At 36.7% G+C, this 25,896-nt stretch overlaps 1 protein-coding gene across 1 annotated transcript in view; it reads left to right on the top strand.

Moving 5' to 3' along the window:
* PTPN13 (protein tyrosine phosphatase non-receptor type 13) overlaps positions 1-25,896 on the top strand; it is a 143,456-nt gene that overhangs the window by 22,777 nt on the left and 94,783 nt on the right. The window contains exons 2-6 of the mRNA XM_040966961.1: positions 1,672-1,850; positions 6,742-6,807; positions 9,280-9,465; positions 13,251-13,338; positions 23,300-23,848. Of these exons, the coding sequence (XP_040822895.1) occupies positions 1,672-1,850; positions 6,742-6,807; positions 9,280-9,465; positions 13,251-13,338; positions 23,300-23,848 (1,068 nt within the window). The remainder of the gene's footprint in view (positions 1-1,671; positions 1,851-6,741; positions 6,808-9,279; positions 9,466-13,250; positions 13,339-23,299; positions 23,849-25,896) is intronic.

Below are 25,896 nucleotides of genomic sequence, written 5' to 3'. Positions count from 1 at the left end.
TATATCAAGTTTCCTACAGCTTGCATCTTCTCTAATACAACCACTGTGGTTGTATCCCATCATCATCTCAGGCCTGATTGTAGTGTATTGGCTTCCTGATTTGTCTCCTAGCAATTATAGGATTGATCATTTGAAAGGAGTTCATTTTAGGTTGTTCTTAAAAGGTTTAAATACATGAAATAACAATATTTTGGATGGCATCTTTTAGGAAGGAAATTATTCTACACAGTCTGGGTTTTATATTCCTGTATTTTGTAGTGCTTGTTTTTGCAGTAGTCACAAAAAGTCCTGTAACATAAAACATGAAGATCAATAGTATGCTCCATTGGAACTCCTAGGCCTGCTCAAGGATTCTTCCAAGACCTCTCTTCTGGTTCTGGAAGCTACTGGAAGTTTCTTCCAGCAGATCTATGACTACTGTTGTTATGTGGGTACGATTGCCCTGTTGTCCTGAGGGAAGCTCCACAATGTACAGGAGGAACACTGATTCAGTTGGGAGCCTCTCACCCAGCAGCCCCACTCTTGTTCAGCCCCAGGCCCCTCAATCCCTCTGCCCCATTAGCCTCTTGTCACCTCCTGTTTCAACTTCAAGAATTTTCGTGGTTCCTATAAAGAAGCCCTCTAGCCATCTGTGAACTTGGACTCTCATCCTTACAGCTAGCAAGATTCCAGCCACCTTAGTGGTAAGCTTGCCTTCCTGGGACTTTCAAGCCATAGGGCCGAGACCAGGTTTCACAGATGAAAATAAACCAGGTCAGAAAACTGGATATGGCGTGGTCCTCCAAGCACAACCCAGCTTCTCAAGTAGCTCTGGAATTAAGTGGTATTTAAAATACTATTTCTTTTTCATTTTGATGTTGTTTATAAACACTGAGAGTAATATATCAGCATCATGTCTCTGCCAGCTGTGTGTAATGTTACTGTTTTGCCCCCTACAAAGGAAAGTAATAAACATATGATTATTAACTGTGTTGGTTGAGTCATTGAAGCTATTTTGCCATAATATTGGCCATGTTGCAGCCGTAATGTGTGTGTGAAGCTTTGTATACAGTTTTGTATATAGGAGCAGTGTCTTTTTAAAAGAGAAAACGTAGCTAGCCTTCACCAGTTCCTCAAAGGAATCCATGACCCCCCCAAAAAGTTAATAACTAATGATCATTATCTATATCATTATCATTATCTATATATCTTATATTACTATGATAAAATTTTTGAGTCAAGTTTGATTCTTATGACTGACATTGCAAGTTTTCTATTTCTAGCTTCTGCAATCTGTCCACCATCCAAATTTTAGAAGATTAGAGCTAAATCAAGGCTTCATTATTAAAAATGCTTACAGTTCAGAATGATGGGTTTGTGACTTGCAGAAGGAATATACTACTGTAATAATATAGGGGAAGACGGGGGTGGGGAGAGCAAATGCAGAGGACAGAAGGGGAAAGCCCTGAGCCTGTGCAACTGTATCATGAAAAACAATTTTAAAATGCTTGCAGTTGCGTTTATGTGAAGTTTATTCTTTTTTGTGTAGCATGTTGATATGGTATAACTGTATATCTATATCTACATGAATGCACTGGGATACCTACTGAAGTGATCTCTGGTTCCTCTGATTATAATTAACTGTTTTTCTCTTTTCTTTCCTTTTTTTTTTCTGGCACAATTACACACCAGTCAGCATCACTGATCCTGCTGCCCTTGGCTTCATCATCTCTCCCTGGTCTCTTCTGTTGCTGCCATCTGGTAGTGTGTCATTTACTGATGAGAATATTTCCAATCAGGATCTTCGGGCGTTCACTGCACCAGAGGTTCTTCAAAATCAATCCCTGACTTCTCTCTCAGATGTGGAAAAGGTAACTGTTAAAGCTTTTTAGTTTGTTTCGGTTGGGGAGGGGCAAGTAAAGACTGTGGGCTTACCCTATCTCAGTCTTCTGAAGAAATCAAATCAAATTTAAAATGACCATGTGTTCCAAGAAGTCCATATTTACAAATTCTAAACACTTCTATAAAAGGTTCCGAATGTGAGGAAAAAAAATGATAAAAATGTTCCACTTTTAATTCATGTTTCCAGATACTTGTCCAGTGCCTCCTGTGTATAAAATGCTGTGTTGGTGAAAAAAAATGCAAAAGTAACCAGAAAGCTGACCCTGTCTGTAGAGCAATCTATAATTCATGGCAAAATGAAGGGCAGGTACTTGATGCAGTTGTTAAGCATATTCCATATGACGGCATACCCCACATCGGAATGCCCGGGTTTCAGTCCTGGCTTTGCTTCCAGTTCCACCTTCCTCCTGATGCACTGCAGATGACAACTCAAGGATCCCCGACTCCAGGTGGGGCGTGAGGCTTGAGTGCCCACCCTAGACTTCAGTCTGGTCCAACTGCAGCTAATGCGAGCCTGGGGAATAAACCAGAAATATGGAAGATTTTCTGTCTCTGTCTTTCAAATAATACGTTTTTAAATTAAAAAATATACACTAGCAAGAGGTATGAAGTGTTGTTAGGGTCTATAAAAGGAGAAATTAATTTTTGGAATAAAGCATTTTTATAGATAAGATAGCCTTTGAATTTGGCTGTGAGGAATGAGTGCACATGCTAAGATTGTTAGTAAGAAGACAGACATTGTCCACTGTGATTAAGAACAGTTGGTCAGACCAGGGAGGCCAGAGCTTTAACTACCTAAGGGCTGTGATTAACGAAAGAAAGAGAGGGCATAAGGTAGCATGAGGAAGATTTTGAAAACCAGGACTTGAAACCTCCTTTCATAAGGCAGGTATTTTATTTATAGGATCAGGATATAATGTGATTTGTGATTTTGAAGGTTAAGTTTGCCAAAGGGGATCACTTGGAGAGATCAAGATTACATGGGAATCTGATTGACTCAGTTGACCCAGTATGACTATACCTGGAGTGAACCAGCAGATGGAAGACCTCTGTCTGTCTCTCCCTCTAACTCAGGCACTAAATGGAAGGATGGGTTTGTTCTTTCATCAAAGTTAAGTGCTCTTTCCAGCATTAAATTTGCCACCATAAATCAGAATACCAGACAGCAAGGTACCTAAGAGGTTCTTTTATTCCAGCAAAGTAGGAACAGGAGTGGGAGTGGAGGAGAGACAGCAAAATGGGAAACATCTCCTGCCATGGTGGCAGGAGAGGGCTACAGGAAGTTTTATTTAAACTATTCTGTATGTTTTTGATTTTTGGCATCATTTTTATGATCAAGCTATAAAGCTGGGGTTTTTTTATATATAAATAAAGAGAGCAATTGCTGAATCCAATAGAATTTACGTTGAACACCCAAAGTTTATAAATTATTTGTTCTTCCTATCTGGATTTTCCATGATCACTCTATGTAGTTTGTAGATACAATTCTGAAAATATAATTATCTTCTTTTCCTCATTCCTCTTTCCTCTTTCCCACTCTTTTCTCTACTTTCATTTCCCCTCATCCTTCTCCCCTTCTCCCTTTCTTTGTTTTCGTCTAAATTTTGAGATTATATCTTTTACATTTGCATTACAGGGAGATGGCTTAAGTTTAGCAAGTAAAAACAAAGAGACCCTTGATTAGTGGGAACAGAGAAAATGGCCATAAATAGTAACTGAATGGAAAATGGCCATTTCACCAATTGACAGTAAATTTTCACATAATCATTAATATAAATGATACTATGTACTTTAAGGAATGCTTATGATGGCCAGGTGGGCTTTATTTGGTACTTGAGACCACTGTAAGTAAGTGGTAATTACCATCTGCCCAAGATCTGGAATTCCCTTATGCAAACCCCTCTTGACAGTACTGCCCAAACAGGGTTTTATCTACTGGACAAGCAAATGACTCCTTGAATTGGTGATTAGAACCTGGTTGAGCCAGTTGTATCACTGACTCAATTCAGTGAGTTTCTTCTGAAAAAGAACAGATAAGGACACCTTGGGCTAAGGGACAGATGTGAAGCGGAGTTCTGCCTTTATATTATAAGGGCTCATTCTCACTGTTAATATACTGGGAGGTTAAAGTTCCTGTGTTCCTGTTACCCATATGGGAGACCTAAATGGAGTTCCAGGCTCCTGGCTTTGGTCTAGAAATGCTCTATTATGGGATTTTGGAAACTAACCCAAGAATAGGAGGGGCAGACTTTGTGGCCAGTGGATTAAGCTGTTCCTTGGAATACTATTAGAGTACCTGGTATGAATCCCAGCTACTCTACATTTTTGACAAGGCTTCTACCTCAGAAGCAGCAGGTGACGGCACAAGCACTTGGGTTGCTGCCACATTCATGGGAGCCTGGAAGAAGTTCCTGGATCCTGGCTTCATCTTGGCCTTGACTTGGTTTTTGGAGAGTTAACCAATAAATAGTAGATACCTCTCTTCTTTTCTCAACCTTTCAAAATAATAAATAAGTCCCTTAAAATTTTGAGGAAATCTTGTCACATGCTGCAACACAGAAGAACCTCAAGGACATTATACTTGGTCAGGTAAGGCAATCACAAAGGCACAAATACTATGTGATTTCACTCAGGGAAGTCATAGGAAAGTGATTGCCAAGGTCTGGCGAAAGAGGCATTATTGTACAGTGGATGTAGAGTTGTATAGTGTTGTATGGTGGGGATAGAGTTGTATAGTGTTGTATGGTGGGGATAGAGTTGTATACTGTTGTATAGAGTTGTATAGTGGGTATAGAGTTGTGTAGTGTTGTATGGTGGGGATAGAGTTGTATAGTGTTGTGTTGTGGGTATAGAGCTTTGTTTGAAGTGAATGAGTAGCTGAGTTGTGTTGCACATATGTAACACTGCTGAAATGTACACTGAAAAGTTGTTAAGATGATAAATTCAATGTCACATGGTTCAATTACAACACACATACAAAAATACAACAAATGCTGCAGTTTTGAAAAACACAAAAGCATTGTAGGAATTCAGCTCTGTAAGCATCACTTCACCGTACCATATTTCACATATTCCACTGACTAATCAACTAATTTCTGGTAATATGCAATGATATAATATATGACTTGTCATGTAATACATGTTCATTATATCCTTCTTTAAACATATAGCATCATTACTTAGGGGGAATAATTTGGTGGTAGAAATGTATCCCATGAGAGAGAGAAAGGAAGGATCAGGATGACCCAAAGCCTTGGGACCCACATGCACGTGGGAGACCCGGAAGAGGCTCCTGGTTCCTGGCTTCGAATTGGTTCAACTTTGGCTATTGTGGCCACTTGGAGAGTGAATAATCAAACGGAAGATTTCCTCTCTGCCTCTCCTCCTTTCTGTATATCTGACTTTCCAATAAAAATAACTAAATCCTTGGAAAAAAAAATACAGTGTTCTCCCATCTTTAAGAAGCAAACAAGACCCAACATATTTTTCCTATTACTGCATTCAGTTACTTTTCAGATAGAGAAAAATTCAGGTCTTTAATGTACTCTATGGACAAAGCTTCTTAAAAACTCTTGTATATTGCTAGTAGAGGTACAAAATGATAAAACTTCTGTGTAGGGAATCTAATAATATGTGTGAAAACTATATGTGATTTCATTAATTTACAAGAAATACCTGCTTGTTACAAGGACACCTATGTCTGTCTGTCAAAGCATTATTTCTAATAGTAAAACTAAGGGGGAAATCTTTTAAGGAAATTTTTTTTTGCTTTATTTATTTGAAGGCAAATTGACAAAGAGATGGAAAGGGACACAGATATTCCACCCACAGGTTCACTCTCTAAGTGGCCACAATAACAAGAGTCGGACCAGGCCAAAACCCCAAGCCAAGAAAAGTGTCCTGAACTTCCACATGATTAGCAGTGGCCCATGTATTTGGGCCAGCTTCCAGTTCTTTCCTAGAAGCATTAGCTGGACACTAGATGAAAATCAGAATATCTTGGACTCAAAATATCACTCATGCAGGATGTTAGCCAACTTACTCCATTGTGTAACAGTATGAAGCCCTTTTGATAATGATTGTTGTTGCATTATTTGCCTAATTTTATTTATGTGAAAGGCAGAGAGAGAGAGATTGATATCGATCTTCCATCTACTAGTTCACTCCCCAAATACCTGGGCCAGACCAAACACAAGAGCCCTGAACTTCTCTGGGTTTCCAAGAAGACTGACAAGGTGCCACATACTTGAGCCTTCAATTGCTGTCTTCCAAGGTGCTCATTTCCAGGAAGTTGGAACGAGAAGTCAATCTGGGACTTATACCCAGCCATTCAGATATGGATACAGGGTACCCAAGCAGTATCTTAAGTACTGTGCCAATACCCACCCACCCCTGAAAGAAATCTTAATTTCCCATTAATACAGACTGATTAAATAAACAATGTTACAACTACACATGGAATTTTGTACAACAGTAAGAAAGACAAATTCTCCAGGCATCCATATGGAAATGTTTCCATTGATAAGTTAAACATGCTTCTGAGTATATTTTAGTTTTTAACCTTTATGAAAGAAGGGGGAGATTTGAATATATATTCATATTTGCTCAGAAGTACGCAAAAGAACTTTTAGTATGTGAAGAACAATAAAAATGATTACCCATAGAGGACAGACTGGGGAAATAGTTGGGGTGGGTAGGAAGGATAGTCTATTATCTTACATACTCCCATACTTTTATGTAATATTGAAAATGATGGTTTTTCAAATTTCTTGTTATATTTGAAATAAAAAATGTCTTAATAAATGGTACTTGCTCAGTTTTAAATTTTATTTTTGCATAAATTTTTTTAAATTCTTCTAGATTCATATTTATTCTCTTGGGATGACACTGTATTGGGGGGCTGATCATGAAGTACCTCAAAGCCAAGTAAGTAATTTTTTAAATTTTACAATTCTACAAATTTTTAAAAACTCTTCTGTGTGTTTGTATCTGTTCTCTAGCCCCTGTCAGATACATCAACATTTCTCTGTTCACATCAGTATTGTCACACATTCCCAGCAATAAAGTAGTTAAAATATTACTTCTGAGTTAGTCTTAGAATTGCAGCTGTCGCTACCAGGTTTCAGCAGCTCAGGTTGTGAGATGGAGCCAGCCTTGGCTTTGTCTTTAGGGAAACCAGAGTGTTCCAGTTTAGTGACCGACAGTAGGGAATATAAATGTCTTTCTTGTGCTAATTGTGGTAACTTTTTTCATATAAAACCTGTGGAAATTCTAGTTGGAATTATGTTTCAGTATCAGAGACCTTCATTGCTTTGTTTTTTCTTTTCCTCTTGGCTTTTCAGAGTCATACTTCACTGCCTCTGTTGTACCAGATAAAGATATTAATTTAATATTTTTGAGGTCCTGGGGTCCACTGACCATTGGGCTACTTCTAGTCTTTCTTTTCTAAAATAATTCTGATTTCTAAGATCTAATATGTGCATAGTAATAAACAATAATTGAACAAGAATTTAAATTCAAAGCAAAGTGCTACATGTAGAATTAGAGGATTTTTTTACGCATGAAGTCAAAATGAAAAATAGCTGGGGGTATTTTTTTCTAGTTAAATTGAAGAAGTAGCAAGCATTTTAGGTTTTTACTCAAATTCAAACATAGTAACATCCATAAAAGATGAAGGATGTTCAATTTGGTTGCATCTTACTTTATATGAAATATGCTGAATATTGTCTTCCTCTTGTCAGTTTTAACTTTACAGATGGAAATGAAAAGGATTATCATATAACATATTAGTTTCATATATTATCCATTTAAGTTATATATATCAAATGAGATTATAGTCTATAATTGAAATTCTTTTCTGATAACTGGAAACAAAGTCAATATTAATAAGTTATAAATTTGAGGGGAAATGCATACTTGAATTTAATGATCAGAAATCATAATAATTTTGGAAATATTTAGTATAATTTAAAGGCAGAGCATGCCTTATCTAGCATGTGGCAGTCAGTCCTATGTTGGTGCAGAATGTGCTATGGAAAAGCAGACCTGGGATCTCTGACTAGGACTAAGATAGATTTCTTCCAGGGCACTATATGCATGCTAAGACCTAAAGGATGGAATAACACCCAGAGGAACAGGAAGTGGAAGGATGGTAAAGAAGGCATTTGTCTAGAGGGTGCCAACTGTTCCACTCCTTACTAATACTTGGTATTATCAACATTTTTATTTAACCATTTAATCCAATGTATAGTGCATTGTGATCTTAATTCTATTTGTTAGTGAGTAATGATGTTGGCCACCTTTTCACATGATTACTAGCCATTTGGATATAATACTTACAAATTATATTAAGTAATTGAAAAAAATATCAAATTCTGGCTTCCTAGTTGCCCCAGTGTTGTGCCGGATTTTGAAATCCCCAGAAAATCATCAAGTCTGAAGTCGGTGCTAAAGGCATAAAGGTGGTTTATGCAGGTTAGCCTAGGTCTCCCAGCCACCTCCCCCAGCCCAGCCCAGCTGGGCAGGGGAGGGGCAGCCACAGCCTAGGCTGCTGCAGGATCCACAGGGAGGACAGAAAAGAATGAGAGTGAGCCTGAGTGAGAGCCACCCCCCTCATCCCCTGGTTGAACAGCCCAGCGTTCTTATATATTTTACGCTATTAGTTATACAGTCATGATTTAGCAGGCTTCTATTGGTGGGTTTGAAGTAAGCAACTTTCAAAAAGTACAAATCAATAAGCTATAGGGCGGTGAACCTTGGTGAACTTTATCAAACACCAGGTTCCTCCTTCCTGAGGAGTGCTCTGCCTATGTGACCTGCCAGGTGCCAGGTGCCCTGCCAGGTGTCAGGTAGACTATCAGGCCTGGAGTTCACACAGCCCCCAGCCAAGCCATTAAGGCATCAGTTACAAAAGGCAGAAAATACCCAGGTTCTTCGCCAGCATTATAAGACCTCATATTTAAATGATCTTAAGTCATTATGGTATTTGAAATCACCTTTAAGTTACCATGATAATATCAAAAAGATAATGTATTATTATATTTTATTGATTACTGGGAAATATTTTCTCAAATTATATGTGTGTAGTAATTGCTTGCCAAAATATCTGAATAATAATACCTGAATATCAAGAATTCAACTTCTTTATCGTATTAAAAAAAAAACAGTATTTCTGTAATATTTTCTTCTATTGGTTAACCAATTTCTGCTAATAATTTTTTGGGACCATAGAAAGGTAAAACATAGTAAGAAGTATCTGTTAGTAGAGAAAGACTCATTTCCTTCCTGTATTTGAAGTATGTTTAGTACAGTTACCTCAATTTCTAGAATGACTTGTTCTGTATTAGAAAGAGGTTTACTCATATTTATTAACATGGCTTTCTCTTTTTTTAAATTCAGCCCATCAAGCTTGGAGATCATCTCAACAGCATACTGCTTGGAATGTGTGAGGATGTTATTTATGCGCGAGTTTCTGTTCGGACTGTCCTAGATGCTTGCAGCGCCCACATTAGGAATAGCAACTGTGCACCTTCATTTTCCTATGTGAAACAGTTAGTAAAACTGGTTCTGGGAAATTTTTCAGGGGTAAGCCTCAGTTTCAATTGTTCAGGATACTCAGCTTTTCAATCTATTGTATCAGCATTTTTCTTAAAAGACACCACTTTTATATAGATAGCATCTTCCTGAAGACTAGGAGTAGGAAATTTAATTTTTTGTTCTAAGGTTGTTTACTTGAAATAGTACTTATAATTTGGAAGCCTGTTGCCGTAACTTAGTCTGAGATTTTATGAGAATTGGCCTTTTTTTTTTTTAGAACTTCATTTCAGAAAGTACAGAACCAGAACATGTTTAAACTGAAAATGTCTGCTCCTGCCTGTTTTACTAGACTCTTGTTTTTTTGGAAGGAGCTTCTAGTAGTATAGTGAGCACTCGGGTAGAGTTATCTTAATGTATAAAATGAGTTTCAGAGATATTTAAACATACATCCTGTTGCTTGTTGACAATGCATTTGCCTGTTATCTCTTAGGTATTCCCCGAACCCTCCCGATATTGTCTAGGCCCAATGTGTTCACAATGTCAGTGGTTGTACTCCTTGCCAGGTGACCCTAAGAAGTAGACTCTTCCACATTTTCTCTTATCTTGATCATGAAGAATCCCAGGAATGACAAACTCCTTATGTAGTAGTCACACCTATGTATCTTAAATTATATTATAAGCTTTTTGCCCTAGCTTGGATACACCTTGAACTCTGATACCTGATCCAGATCTGAACTTTATCTGCTTCTTATTCATTATAGTTGTGGTCCCTGAGTGGTGACCCATGTTGTTTGTGTGGGCTACACATTTGCTATTTAGCACAACATTCTTTCTGTGTGTCCGTTATTTCCTTATCTCCCTATGTTTAGCTCCCCCATCTTAATCAAGATATTGTATGGTTACCAGGAATATACCGAAATCCCATATGCTTTGCATTTGTAAGAAATGGGCTCAGAAATCTAGAGAAATGGTTTTGTAAATGCTTCCCACACCGATGCTTTGTGTTCGGCAGTGAGGAGGAATATCAGTAGTAGAGGCTGAGTTGATAGAATCCTTAGGCATGGTTGCTCATTTCCCTTCTTTAACAAAGTAGTTCTAGTTTTGTTTACCATATTTTTGCATGTGTGGGGTTTTTTTAGCAATGATAAAATTACTGAAAATCTGTGAATGTCCCTTTATCTAAACCAAAATTTTCACATTGTTTCAAATGTAATTTTTTGGTTAGAAAGTTTGTCTATGACCAGGTGAACTTGAGAAAAATCATTAGAAGAAGTAAAATGTATTTTTGCTGCCTTAACTTCTCAGAACTCTTAAAATACTGAGCCTATTAGTAACCTTCAAGAGGGATAATAAGTAGGCAGATGAAATATTTCCCAAGCTTATTTACTCCTGGTGGGATTTTTTTTCTGCAAATTTTCTCATAACGCTAATATTCTGTAAAAGTTCTTCCACTTACAGTTGAGGAAATTAAGATTCAGACACTGTGGGATTTAAATTTCCTATTAGTCCAACAATCTTTCTGTTACACTATCATTTCTGTAAGACTTTGTGTTCGATTCTGACTTTACTGCTATAGTAAAATTGCTGACAATATTTTCCTCTCTGTCTTTCCATTAAAAAAAATCCCTCCATGGGAGTCCTGTTATCTATCAAATAGTTTCTCATATTACTAAAAGGCATTTAGTTCGATGTGGTAATTAATTATTGCTCATCTGTGTGTGAGACCTGAATAGAGACTGTAAAAGACTAAATTAAAATATTTGGTCTAGGAGCTCTTATGTAAAATGCTGTCACCATCTATTTAATTATAAAATACAAAGAAGGCAGTGAAGAATAAGTGTAAGAAAAAAATTTGAAAAGATTTAAGAATTCGAAGGAAAAGGAAGCAAAGTATAGCTACCTGAACTAGATCCTGTAGGTTAGATAGAAGGAAGTAGCCTTGGATAAATGCTGTGAAATGAGAAAGACCAGGATGTGTTTGGGGAACAGTAACAAGTCTGGTCCTAAATCTGGCATAGGGTTGTATTAAGGGTTGTTTAGTGGGAAAGAAGACTAGAAGCATCCATTGGAAGCAGTCTACAGAGAGCCTCTGTGTTACTAAGGTAAATTTTCACCAACAGTAAAAGCACTTCCTGCACCTTTCCACTGTTGTCTCTAGTCTCCTAGACATCACGGAGACATCACTGAATAAAAGCAACTCCAGAAGCTGTTACTTTTAATCAGTGCGGTTGTTGTGCTGTGCAGTTTATGTGAATTATCACATTTATTCATCATATTAACCACAGGTTAAAAGAATTTATCTCATTTTAGAGATGATGAAACTAAATTTTAGTAGGATTTTAGTATATGTGCTGCCAACATGAGCACTAGATTTCAGTAGGATTAAATCACTGGCTTGTGACCCCACATAAGGTAAATGACAGAAGCAGAACTGGAACCTGGGTCTCTGACCCCAAGTCCCAGGATGAACTCAGAATCTGCGGTCACCAGCAGCTGATGGGATCAGCTAGTCTTCCACTAGTGTGGAATTCATCTGAAGTGATCCTGTTCCTTACACACTTAAAATTAATTAGCACAAAGTAAAAGTCAAAAATCTAGTTTACTTGTCCTGGTTCTTACACTGTTTTAATATTTTGGCCTCAATTTTACTTCTCTGTAAAATGAAATAATAGTATGTACTAACCACCCATATTACTGAACAGTTGTGAGGATAATTATTTCAGTATTTATTAATTGTTTTTAAGCCCTAAGAAGTTCTTTCACTATTTCTCCCTTTTCTGTAATCTAAGGATAATAGGAATATCCCATATGAAGTTATTTTGAGGGTCCATAGAGCGTGTAAGGCACTTAAAGCAGCATCTAGCATAAAACCACTATTCAGTAACAGCTATTTCCAAAGATTTCCAAAGATGTGGGATGCTCATTATATTTTCGCTTACTGATAATAGAGTATCATCTAGTTGCATATCTTATACAATTTAATTGATTACATTGTTTCAGAAGCATTTCCATGTAGGTCTTCAAAGGTAGAAAACATAGAACTTTATCCTTGAATATACTGCCTTACGTTTTTAATCCATTTTAAATGCATTTCGCTGATGGAAGAATATTAAAATTTATGTATGTATATGTGTAAACAAACACATATACATGCTCTTGGAGCCAAGTTTGTCATTTCTCTTTACCGTTCTCTTTTCTTCACTTATATCTTAACATTTCTCATCTACCTGGAGTTTGTCCTCATTTAAGATGCCTTATTTTAAACAAATGTCCTTCATTAAAGTTATTGAAGACTAAAATTTAAACATGATCATAAAGAGAACTCAAACAAACCTCAATTTAAATGTAATTATCACCTTCCATGTGTTCATTTAGTTTAAAAATCGCAATTCTCAAATGTAATTCCTGATAGGCAAAATGTAGGAAATTATTTCAAAAAAAATTAAATTAATGTCTTCAGTAGTTGCAGTCAAGGAAAGTCGTTATACCAAAATTAATGTGTTTTCAAAGTCAAAATCTAACTTGTGAGATGAAAGTAATTCTCAATTGGGGGGGAAATTTTCAGGTTTAATATTTTTAAATAGATTTCATTTTAACTACATACTTTTATCTGGTCAACTGCATTCCCAGTTTTGAGATTATTCTTTGATAATGACTCCAAGCCTTTTAATATCTTGAATAAAAATTAGCTGGCACTTGGGTATATAAATTTCACTTGAGCATCACTAGTTAATGATGTGTCCTGACTATAACTAGTGTCATTCTGTAGACAATTGCATGAAAACAGAAGGAAAATTGTTTTGTCAAATTTGATTTTGATTACCTGTATACAGACGGATCAGCTCTCCCATAACAGTGAACAAAAACCTGATCGAAACCAGGCTATTCGAGACCGATTGAGAGGAAAAGGATTACCAACAGGTAAGAGTATTTATAAATAGGAAATTTTTAGGCTTTAAACTCATTCGATTGTTTCTTTTATCTTATAAAAGTTATACTTGGAAATTAACAATAGTGACTGTGATTAGAACATAGGCATACCAAAGTAGGAGCAGCAAACAGAATGTTAGCTAGCTTAACATATAAATCCATTGAAGTTACATAAGCAACATTCTTTTTAAAGTATTTATTTATGTTAATGTTTAAGAGTAGAATTCTAGCTTTGACATTTTTCTTTTTCTTTCTTTCTTTCTTTCCTTCTTTTTTCTTGAAAAGTAGAGAGAGAGAGAGAAAATGGTAGAGAGAAATCTTTCATCTGTTGGTTACTACTCAAATGCCTGCAGCAGCCAGGACTGGGTCCGGACAAAGCCGGAACCTGTAACTCAGTCTGGATCTCCAGTGTAGGTACAGGAACCCAAGCACTTGATTCATCACCTGCGGCCTCCCAGGCTGGAATCAGAGGCAGAGCCAGGATTTGAACACAAGTACTCCAAAATGGGACGCAGGCGCCCCAGGCAGCCGCGCTAGGACTGTGCCAAAAGCCTGCCCCAAAATATATTATTAATACAGTCAGCACTCTGACAGTAAATTATTTCCTTTGCTAGTATTTTGCATCATTTATTTATTTTATCGTGATATTTTTATGTTAAAAATACTTTATAAGCGATGACCAAATAATTGTATGTATATTTTTATGGCAGTAAACACTACTGAAGCAGAAGTTCCAGAAAGCAACATTATTATTGCATTCTAATCCTCTTTATCTACTTCTGTTTTTAATGCTAGTCACAACGCACTAACTTGATTTTATGACTTACGGTTATTAAACACTATCTTGGGTTATGTATGATGCTAATTAAATAAAAAGTTACAATGAGTAGTGGTTTTGCTAATCGCCAGTAACATTGTAGAATTATGGTTCCTGTGACAATTATTAAATTCATTTGTAAAGAAATGAATAGAAGCTCCAAACACTTAAAGTAGGAAAAGTAAGCTTTAAAAAATGTATTTATTTGAAAGGCAGAGTTACAGAAAGAGGGGGTGCAGACAGAGAAATCTTCCATCTTCCATCTGCTGGTTCATTCCCCATATGTAGGCAATAGCCAAAACTGAGTCAGGCAAAAGCCAGGAGTCAAGAACTTCATCCAGGTCTCCCATGTGGGTGTGGGAGCCCAAGTATTTAAAACATTGTCTGCTATTTTCCCAGGCACATTAGCAGGGAATTGGATCGGAAGAGGAGCAGTCTGAACTCAAACAGGCACCTACACGTTGTGTCAGCAGTACAGGTGACAGCTTAACTCGCTGTACCACAGCATCAGCCCCGCAAAATGAGCTTTTCTGTGATAATTTCAATTTTTAGTACTAAGTTTTAGACTTATTAAGTTGAGCTCTCAATTTTGCTGATTGTCTTTGTTTTCTTTACTCGAGACAGAATCATGATCATCTAAACATTTACAAAAATATTTTGTGGGTGAAAAATTTTATTATGTGGGAGCTTGAAGCTAAGGAGACATAAACATATGGATTGCTTAAGTATATTCTGATATTCTAATCATTGTTGTCTATGGAATGGTTTCAAACATTTAAGGTCTTTAATTTTTAATCAGATAAACACAGCTGTTTTATTTAAAAGACTATTTTTAAAAAGTCTCATTATTAAAGCTAAATGCATATATCTGATTATTTGGACCAAAAGTTTTACCAAATTCAGACTCTAATACCTAAGAAAGTGCACTGATTACATTAAGAAGTCCAAATCATTTCTAATAGTGTAAGTTTGTAATGAGGCAATTAGTTCAAGGACTGTTTGGGTGTTTCTTTAGCTTACTTGAAAAAGAACTATTTTTCTGAAAAGGCATCTGGGTTTTTAGATCATTAACATAATGAATTTATGTCTGGCTATATCAAGTTTATTTTCTGATGCATATATTATTAGTTTATATGTGGGTTAAAAATGCTTTAGCTTACAGATTACAATGCTTAGGTGGCAGTTATAAAAATATTTTTAATCTCTTCTTACAAGTGCTTCTTTATCAAACTTCTGTATGTGATAGTATTTCATAAAGTTTATGGGGAAATGGGATTTTAAAAATAAGCTTATTTTGGTGCAAAAAAGTGTGAAATCTATGCATAGAAAGGCTCCTGAAAAGGTTTACATTTTATGAAAAAAGTTCAATACATGAATTAATTTTTTTGGCACCAAAATAAAGCTTTATTCTATTTTCCATGAACTCTGTGAAATACCCTCATATATACACACACACATACATGATATATTCCACTCTCTCTTTGCTGATTAGTTTTTTATTTTTCCAATTTCTTTCTATAGTCCCTCACTTTCACCTCCTATTACCATCAAGTGGCCGTGTTATAAAATTGATTCACTTGCTTGTGTGTTACTTACTGATTTTGGCAAATTTAATTTATATAATTAATGATTATTTTAATAGACATCTGTGCTTTTTAAGAACGTTTATATATATTTTACATATGTTTGTGTGTATACATATATAACATATAATATAGCTCATATTCTGTTTCATCTCCATCACAGATCTATGGAAAGAAAACATGGTCACTTCTTCCCATGTATAATTTGCCAGATTTTAAAGATTTTTAAGTTTCAGCTTAGTTGAATTATGTTACTTTCAATGATTCTGGTACACTCCCCAAATGGTCACAAACAGGAAGGGATGGGCTAGGCTGAATCCAGGAGGCTGAAACTTCATCCAGCCCAGTTACTAAGGCCATCTGTTGTTGCTGTCCCAGACACATTAGCAGGAAGCTGGAAGAGAAGTGGAACAGCCAGGAACTCAAACCAGTACCAGTGTGGAACTAGCAATGCCAGCCATAATGCCAGCCCATCATCCTATTTTAAAGGGCGCTATTAAAGATTATTTGTAAAGATTTTTTATTAAGTATTAGATTTTGAGATGCAATATAATAAGAAATGTAAGATAATTCTTTCATAATTCTATAAAGAAATATATGACACTAGAATTTATTTAGTTGATTTTAACCATTAGGTTTCAAGGAAAGTATAAAGAGAAATTGTAGTTCACTATCTTAGCTCATATATCGGACAATTTTCTCTTTTACATTTAAAAATATTTCATTTTGTTTTATGGTACAGTTCCATAGGCTCTGGGGTTGCTTTTACTCTTCCCCAAGGTCCCTCCCTCCACCCCCATTGATTTCCCATCTAGTTTTACAATGGGTAGGACCATTTTCTTAAAACAACAAAGTATCAGTATTAAATCACATTATAATGCCTTTTATTTTTAACTTTGTTTTTGTAACATGAAGGAAGAGTTAGTATTATTGTCTTAAGTTGTGACTGATGACTTTACAAAACATAAATGAATTCCTTAAAGAGGCTCTCATTAATTTTTATTCTTTGTTGGTCATATTGGAAAATATTTATTGGAGATCTGTCCTGTATATAAACTCAAGAGAATTTAATTAAATTACAATTAGTTGATTAAAATAAGCTCTCATTAAATGCTTACACGGCCTTCTGTTCAATAGCTTTGTTTGAGTTGAGGATGATGGAAAAGGATTCCTTAGGCCTTTTTAGTCATTCCTTTCCACAATACTATTACGTAGGGGCTCTCTCAATTTTTCGTTTTCAGTTTTGTAAAACCTCACTTCATGGATTGAGTCCATATAAATAAACTAATTATAGCCATTACCAGCAGCATACACTAATTTCAAGAGTTTGCAAATATTAAAAAGGAAAATGCCTCCTATAGAATTACTCTTGAAGAGTATCAGTGTCATTTAGGGGCAGTGTCAGTTCTTAACTCTCATATTACCTGAGGGATAAAGCATTCTCTTCAATGTACACCTCAACGAAAACCTTTACATGGTGATACGCTGATCACAGACTTGAATAAACAAAATGCCTGGATGGACATTGAAGTACTTAGACTAAAAGAAATGAGAAAGTTTAGGATTAACACCTGTTATTTGGCGATTTAATTGTTCAAATAAAATTTAGTAAAATTTTTTCTTCGATTGTGAAAGGTCTTTTTTCTTACCCCTGGGAGCTATCACAGACACTAAGGCCTAAACCTCGAGTTCTGTCTGCTTTCTTCCTCCTTGTTATTTAACACCACAAATGCTGATAAAATGGCTTCAGTAAGCAGAAAGAAATCAAACATTTCCTGCCAAGCTTAAGGTGGAAACCTAAACCGTGATCAGATCAACATGATAGTGCTTTAGAATTTGGGCATGCTGATGCTATTGTGTTACTTGTCTAGGTGTACTGGGCCCATTTTATGAGGACAGATGAAGGATCACGAGCCTTTTTTTAATACTGATATGTCATTTTCAAATTAACTTCCAGGAGAGGCTGTGATCCTTGATACGTGTAAGGGGAAAGGTTAACAATGGTAGCCAGTTAAAGGTAATGTTAACCACATAAAGCACAAATAGAACACAATGAAACTTACAAAAACGATCTTCTTTTCAATTCAAGTCTTCCATTATGAAGATTTTTATATCATGGGAATCTTTTATTTATGACTTGTATTGCATTTTATTTACTTTTCAGCAATGTTTAAGAAAATGCTTATGATTTCATTGTATACCTGGATATTTATAATTGTGTGTAATTTAATGCTGTGGATAAATTCTACACTCACAATCTCCCCCAAAAGATAGGAAATCCATTTATGGTCAACTTTATGCTTTTAATGATGGAGTAAATCTAGCACTTTCATGGGAAATCTTCTGATTTCTGGTGACATTATTTCTTCTCAAAAGAACTTCTAAAGTATGTAAACATTGTAAAAAAAATAAGACTAAAAAAAGAACTTTTAAATCTTTTCTCAGTAGATAATTATATAAATAGAGAAATAAAGGAGAAATGGAAAAAGAGAGGTATATTTTAGAATTTTATTTTGACCTGGTACTGAAGAGCTCATCATAGTTCATATGTATTCATTCATTTTCCTGTCATCTCAGAGAAGATATAATAAATCATATCACATTTTTGTAGATGGAGGGAAAAAATGGGTATTATATGGCCTTCCCAAATCCCTGAATTGAATAGAAAAATAGAATTAAAACTCAGACCAGTTGACAGGAGTCTTTCTGGTAGACTGTGCTACCTAAATTTGCTTTAAGAGGTTCAAACAGTTGCATAATCAATCCATTCATCAAGGATGCTTTGGGAATCTATTTTTCAGGAATTGAAAATACACAAAAAGGAGTGAACTTATCCTACTGTTTCGGTTGGAGGCGAGGGAGGGGAAGGGAATGGAAGTGGTGACATACAGAATACATGGAGAATGTTAACACAGCCAGACAGTTGTCCAAATTGAAGTCCAGGATGAATTGAATGTGAAGTAGAAGGAGCACCTGCCTCTACCAGGATGAAAAGCATCAAGGAACGTTTCACCAGAAATAGTTTAATTATAGCTCCAAAGTCAGAGCTTCCAGTGGAAAAAATAACAAATCCCTTTATCAAACTCTAATTCCAGCACTCACACCAGATAGTGAGATATACTTATTCCATCATTCCATTGTTGTTTATTAGCCATTTAGTAACCTGGAGACATGTTTACAGTGGTTTGGAAAGCAGTTGGAGAAATTGCACAATTTTAGTCTCCAATATAATTGTTAAATGGCGCTAGTATTAAAAAAAATAGATTATATTCACTAGAGTGGTAGATTTATGTGATCCTGGAATTGTTTCTCCTCACCTTTGCATTTGAACTCTCCCTTTGAGTTCCTAGATAAGTGAAAAATTCTTCCCTAATGCTTTAGTAACATAAAATAACCATGATGCTGTGCAATTATATGATTATTTAGTACAATGTATAATTGCCAGAGCCGAATTATGAAAAATATTTCATGGGCTAGCATTGTGGCAGAGCAGATAAAGCCTCCAGGTAGGTCTCCAACATCCCATATGGGCACCAGTTCAAGTTCCAGCTACTCTACTTCTGATCCAGCTCCCTGCTAATGTGTCAGGAAAACCATGCAAATGACCCAAGTGCCTGGGCCCCTGCCACCCATATGTGAGAACCAGAAGAAGCTCGTGGCTCCAGCCTTGCTGCTGTGGCCATCTGGGGAGTAAACTAGCAGATGGAAGATTTTTTTCTATATCTTTCCTTCTTTCTCTGTAACTCTTGAGTAAATGAAATCTTCTTTATTTTTTAATTAGTTTTTAACAGATACAATATAGTAGGTAGATACAATTCTAAGAATACGATGTTTTCTTCTTCATTTCCTCCCCTTCGCCCCATCCTACCCTTTCTCCTCCTCCCCCCGTTTTTTAAGTTTTTGAGATAACATCTTTTAAAATCTCATTACTTAGCGCTTCACCAAATAAGAAGTTAGCTAGTAAAAATTAAATTCACATTAACTTAATGCTTTACCAAATAAGTTAACAAGTAAAAACCAAAATACCCTAGTTTAATGGGAGTATAAGCAACAGCTGTGAACAATAGTAAACTAAAGAAGCAACCATGTCACCCATACACAGTAAATTCTAAAGTAACACAGATCATAAAAGGTATAAAATATATGAAATGCAACTTCTAAAAGAATGTATTTATTTATTTGACAGGCAGAGTTAAAGAGAGAAATAGAGACCTTCCATCTACTGATGCACTCCCCAAATGGCCACAAGCCAGGACTGTGGGTCTCTCATGAGGACCCAGACTGTGGGTCTCTCATGTGGGTTAAGGGACCAAAGGATTTGAACCATCATCTGCGCCTATTCTCCAGCCTTTAGCAGGGAGCATGACTGGATGTGGAGCAGCCAGGCTGGACACCCAGATGGGAAGCTGGTGCTGCACAGAGCAGCTTAACCTGCTATGTCATAGCACTGGCTCCTAAAATAAACTTTTATAAAAATATATTTGCACCAGTGCTGATCCACAATATATAGATAAATCTTTTTTATTTTTTTATTGTTAATAACATTGTATTATGTGATACAGTCTCATAGGCACTGGGATTCCCCCCATCCCTCCCACAGCCCTCCACCTATGGTGGATTCCTCCCCCTTGCTGCATAACCACAGATTAAGTTCAGTTGAGATTCCTTCATTGCAAGCAGATACCTAGCATAGAGTCCAGCATCTTATTGTCCAGATAAGTTCAGCGGCTTCTTGGGGAGACCTTCTCTAGTCTGAAGGTAGAGCTAACAGAGTAAAGTCCCGGTCAGTTAAAAGCCCCAACAAATTTTTTTTTAATGTTACATTTTTATTTTGTGTGAATTTTTTTTGTAGGAAAAAATGTGCAATGTTGGATAATTATATGCCCACTTCTCTAGTTGAAGATAGTAAGCATAATTAACATGGCAAATGCAATGAGACTTCTGCCATTTAGGAATATTGACTTAGAAATAATGTGTTTGTATCCGCTAAAATCTGCTTCTTAAACTTATACCCATGTGCCTGCCCAAACTTATATCTTTTTTCCTCCAAAGAGTAAGCAAAAGCAATCCTAGGCTAATAGATCCACTGGAGAAGCCCACTGACTGCAAATAACACATTCTTGCTACTGCTTCTCTCCCTTCATTCATAATCAGTGTTTTCCTTTAATGTTTTTGTGGTTTGGAGTGCCTCTAATACATCCATATCATTTTAAACCTTGTTTCATACTTCATTGACATTTTACCTTATTTTCTTGGGAGTGTAACTACTCTCCCAGCTTGATTTTCTAGCTCAGTTCTCTATTATCTATTCAAGACTATGACTCATACCATTTCTTATAAGGAATTGCCATGAGATTTTAACTTGCCTATTAAAATATGATTCTTAAATTCACAGAGAAATTTGAGTCATAAATGTGACATTTAAGGGATCTTTAAAAAGTTCATAGATATGCATGCTAGGAAATAATTGTGAGACTGGCTTTGTGACAGAGCATATTTAACTACCACCTGTAGTGCCAGTATCCCATATGGGCTCTGTTCAAGTCCCAGTTGCTCTGCTTCCAATCCAGCTCCCTGCAAATGTGTCTGGGTAAGCAGTGGAAATTGGCACAAGTGCTATGGCCCTTACACCACGCGAGAGATCCATATAAAGCTTCAGTGTGGCACAGCTCTGACCATTTGGGGAATGAGCCAGCCAATGTAAGATTGTTCTATGTCTGTGCTTCTCCCTCTGTGTAATCCCACCTTTCAAATGAAGAAATAAATCTAAAAAAATTTAAGAAAAATTATAAATGGGTTTCAGTTTTTAATAACAAAATAAACATATCTTTTAAATTTTCATTAATTATTTTAGGTCCCTCATTTTGTGAGAGCAGAGTAAAAAAGTTAGTGTGAGTTTTAAGTGCATTCTTTTCATTTTCATTTTGTACTGCCTTCCAGAATTTAAAATAACTTTCTAGACTTTAAATAAATTTCAACTGAAATATCTTGCTAGCTAATTAATTTGCATTAAGACAAAAATAAAGTCAGCAGCTATAAAGCAGTAATTATTGAGGAGCTGCCTTGTTAGCAGTTGCAAGCCTCAGCATTAGTACAGTGATAGTAAACAAACATTACCTAAAGGAAAGTGATGTTTGATATTACACTGAAGACCAAATACACTTGTGTGACAGATTTCTAGTTAAAAATCGGTTGTTTGCAGGGGTTACTGACTACTTAGGACACCGTCATCCCTTATTGGATCCAATCCTGGCTCTTGCCAGTCCAGCTTCCTGTAAATGCATGCTCAGGCAGGCAGCAAAGAAGTTGGTTCCCTATGACCCATAAGAGAGACATCAGTTGAATTCTTGGTTCCTGATTTCTGTCTGTCCCAGTCCTAGCTGTTGCAATCATTTGGGTTTTGAACCACCAGACAGAAGAGTTCTCACTCTCTCTCTTCCTCTGTGCCTTTTAAATAAATAAAATTAATTAATTAAAGACAACAGTGTAGGATGATAAGTAATCAATCTTGAGAAAAATCTGAAGCCATGTTCAGGACAAAGGATGAGTATGTACAAAGACCCTAACGCCTAAGACACTGCAACATAAAAACCTGTGATATGGAACGAATGGAAAAGGTAGAAACAAGACTTGGAAGGATTCAAGTGGCAAAACTGAAATTAGTTTAGGTTTTATATGAAGTACAGTTATGCCACTAAGACTTGTTAAACATAGCAAGGAATGTTTATTTCTCAAAGATAGTCCTGGAGGCCAGCTGTATACTAACAGGATTAATAAGCTGTTGCTTGGGACACCCACACCTCATACAAGAGTGTCAGTTATAGGAGGCACTTGATCTGGCTGCTTCTGATCCATCTTCCTACTAGTATGCCTGGGAAGGCAGCAGTGCTGGTTGCCGAGCTACGTGGGGAATAGTTTGAGGAACAGAGTAGAGGCAGGGTGAGAGGCCTGTCTAAAGAGCATTGCAGTGATCCCAAGCCAACATCTTCATCCGATTTTGAAGTTATGTGAATTTCAAATCCAGTGAAAGTTTATAAAAGCACAGTTAAGTATAATAAAACTTTGAAACTTACAAATTCTTAATGTCACCATTTTTCTGTCCACTGTATGGTCAGAATATGTTGTTACTTATTTGAACATATTTATTTAGCAAACCAGATTATACTAGGGCTTTAAAATAATGTAATACATGTTTCAGTTATACCTTTAGAAGTTAAAGGAGAACACTGTATATCCTGCTAGTAACCCAAATCATTTCATGATAGTCAGACACTTTTATCTATTTTTTTAATATTCACCTTTGGTGAATATAAAATACTACTCAAAATATGTTGTCTATTTTATTAGCTAAGAGACTTTTTACTCTGGATAGTTACAAAAGCATAGTGTCTCTTTCGACTTCCACTATCATGATTATTCATCCAATAAGAGCACTGATCCTTCATTTGTAGAAATTGGGATATTGCCACCAGGCTCATTGTCCATCGTGGGTTACAGTCCAGTTTATTTTCTAAACATTCTATGCATACATCATAGATTCTTATCATTCCAGGAAGAAGCACTACATCTGATGTACTAGACATACACAAGGCTCCATTCTCTCAGACTTTCCTTAACAAAGGGCTTAGTAAGTCCATGGGATTTCTGTCCATCAGAGACACACAAGATGAAGAGGAGTATTTCAAGGACATCTCATCAGATCTCAATTCTGGACATGAAGATACTGAAAATACTGACTCCCATTATCCATTCAAAAGCAGTGGTCCAGAAAAAAAACCTCTTCAAGGCATTGAAGGACTCCCAAAGAAAAAGATCTGGGCTTCATCCATGGACTTGCTGTGCACGACAGACAGAGACTCCTCTTCTGGAGAGATCGGAGGATATCGTCGCTGTCACCCTGCGACGGTGACCGGAAGGACATCAACCACTCCTAGGAAGAAAGAGGCAAGATACTCAGACGGAAGCATAGCCTTGGATCTCTTTGGTCCTCAGAAACCAGATGCAGAGTTGCCCAACTCCTCTGCAATATCAAGTGCTTTGGACCGGATCCGAGAGAGACAAAAGAAACTTCAAGTTCTGAGAGAAGCCATGAATGTGGAAGGTTAGTAACTTTGTATTTGAGAGAGAATTAAATTGAAGTACCTAAAATTGTGTTTTTGAAATAAAGAAGGGTCATTAAACCATCCTAAAAGTCTCATTTTCAAAACCTTGAAATACATGTTAGTTTCTTGCTTCTTTGCGAATTTATGTTTTTCCTTCCCTCAACTCCCTAATCAAAGTACCCTGCTTCTACAAAATCACTCCTGTGAAACCTGCCCAGTCCATTGTTGATATACAGTCTCATGATGTTTCGAGTTGTATGTTTTTATTTTGTATGCTTCTCAGGGCTTGGAGACATGTTCTCTACTTCTTTTTCGTCCTCTACAGCACCATCGTCACTCACTGCCTCATAAGAGGGTTCAGTAAATGACTGACATCCATGAGAAGCAGTCAAAATCTGCACAGCTAGGGAGGCAGAATAGCAGAGTGCCGGAGCAGTGCATCCCAAATTAACAGTTTCAAAACACAGTGCAGGGCACAGCTCCTGAAGATGACAGTCTGTTGGGTCTGGAATGAAATTTTAATCCCATAGTTTTAAAATGAAAGCGTTTTGGTTCATAGAGTTAGACACTCTCGAATGACTTCTATTTAGTTGTGGTGTGATCTTTAAGCAGTTGGGTGTGGTCTCTTCAAATCTAAGTTATTCCATGGGTAAAGTGGGCTTGCCAAAAGTAGATTAGGTAATAAGTGGCCAATCAATCATATTATTAGTGTGAAGAATATAAATACTAAATTTTAAATACTAAATTCTTATTATTCCAGGGAAAAGCTGTGTTTCAAAAATATGAAGCACACAAAAACACAGTATATGCAATTGAATAAGATTATATTCTGGATACGTAGATAAAGGCTAATTAGCATAAATAGCTACAAGAGAAAACAACTAAGAATCTTGGATATAATGCTGTTTATTTTTAATATTAAAACTTGTTACTGCTCTAAATACACCCTGGGATGCAACTGCTTCAAGGAGATTTTTAGGTGCTTCCTAATTCAAAGAAGTGTTCCAGTTAAGGGTCATAGTCATCTTTAAGGTCATCGTTCCAGTGTAATATTTCTTTTTTAAGATTTATTTATTTATTGGAAAGTCAGATGTACAGAGAGGAGGAGAGACAGAGAGGAAGATCTTCCGTCCAATGATTCACTCCCAAAGTGAGCGCAACGGCTGATGCTTTGCCACCCCAAAGCCAGGATCCAGGAATTTCTTCTGGGTATCCCACACAGGTGCAGGGTCCCAAAGCTTTGGGCTGTCCTTTGTTGCTTTCCCAGGCCACAAGCAGGGAGCTGGATGGGAAGTGGAGCTGCCAGGATTAGAACCGGCACCCATCTGGGATCCCGGGGTGTTCAAGGCAAGGACTTTAGCCACTAGGTCACGCCGCCAGGCCCCCAGTGTAATATTTCTGATTCACAAATTGCCTGTATCTGCTAAAGGTTTATTGCTCTGTGCTTAAGATTTAAGCATGGATCTGAGTTGTGCTTTTGTAATATTCTTCAATTTAGGAACTCCAAATTGATTTTAAAAACTTAAAATTTTGAAAGAAATCATTGAATGTTTTAGATATTAAGAATTTGCATATAACATGTATTTTTAAAAACACCATGCAACTTAATGAAATGTTCCTGTATGAGGGGTTTTTAAAACGTAATGAGGGAGATGCTGGACTTTATGCTTGGTAGATGCTTGCAATGAAAGAATCTCAACTGAATTTGAACTGTGGTACTGCAACAAGGTGGAGGAATCCACAATGGGGGGTGGTTTGCGGAGGGGTAGGGGGAATCCCAGTGCCTATGAAACTGTGTCACATAATGCAATATAATCAATAAAAAATTTTTTAAAAAATGTAATGAGGGGTTGGCATGGTGACACAGTAGGCTAATGCTCCACTTGCAAGTGCTGGTATCCCATATGGATGCTGGTTCATATCCCAGCTGCTCTACTTCCAAGCTCTCTGCTTGTGTTCTGGGAAGGTAATGGAGGTTGGCTCAAGTCCTTGGGCCCCTGCATCTATGTGGAAGACCCAGGAAAAGCTCCTGGCTTAGGATTTGCTT

This window comes from Ochotona curzoniae, unplaced genomic scaffold (assembly GCF_017591425.1).
Source record: "Ochotona curzoniae isolate NIBS_2020 unplaced genomic scaffold, NIBS_Ocur_1.0 scaffold_4506, whole genome shotgun sequence".
Taxonomy (NCBI): Eukaryota; Metazoa; Chordata; class Mammalia; order Lagomorpha; family Ochotonidae; genus Ochotona; species Ochotona curzoniae.
Note: the sequence above shows the minus strand (reverse complement) of the source record. Positions and strands in the feature narration are given on the sequence as shown.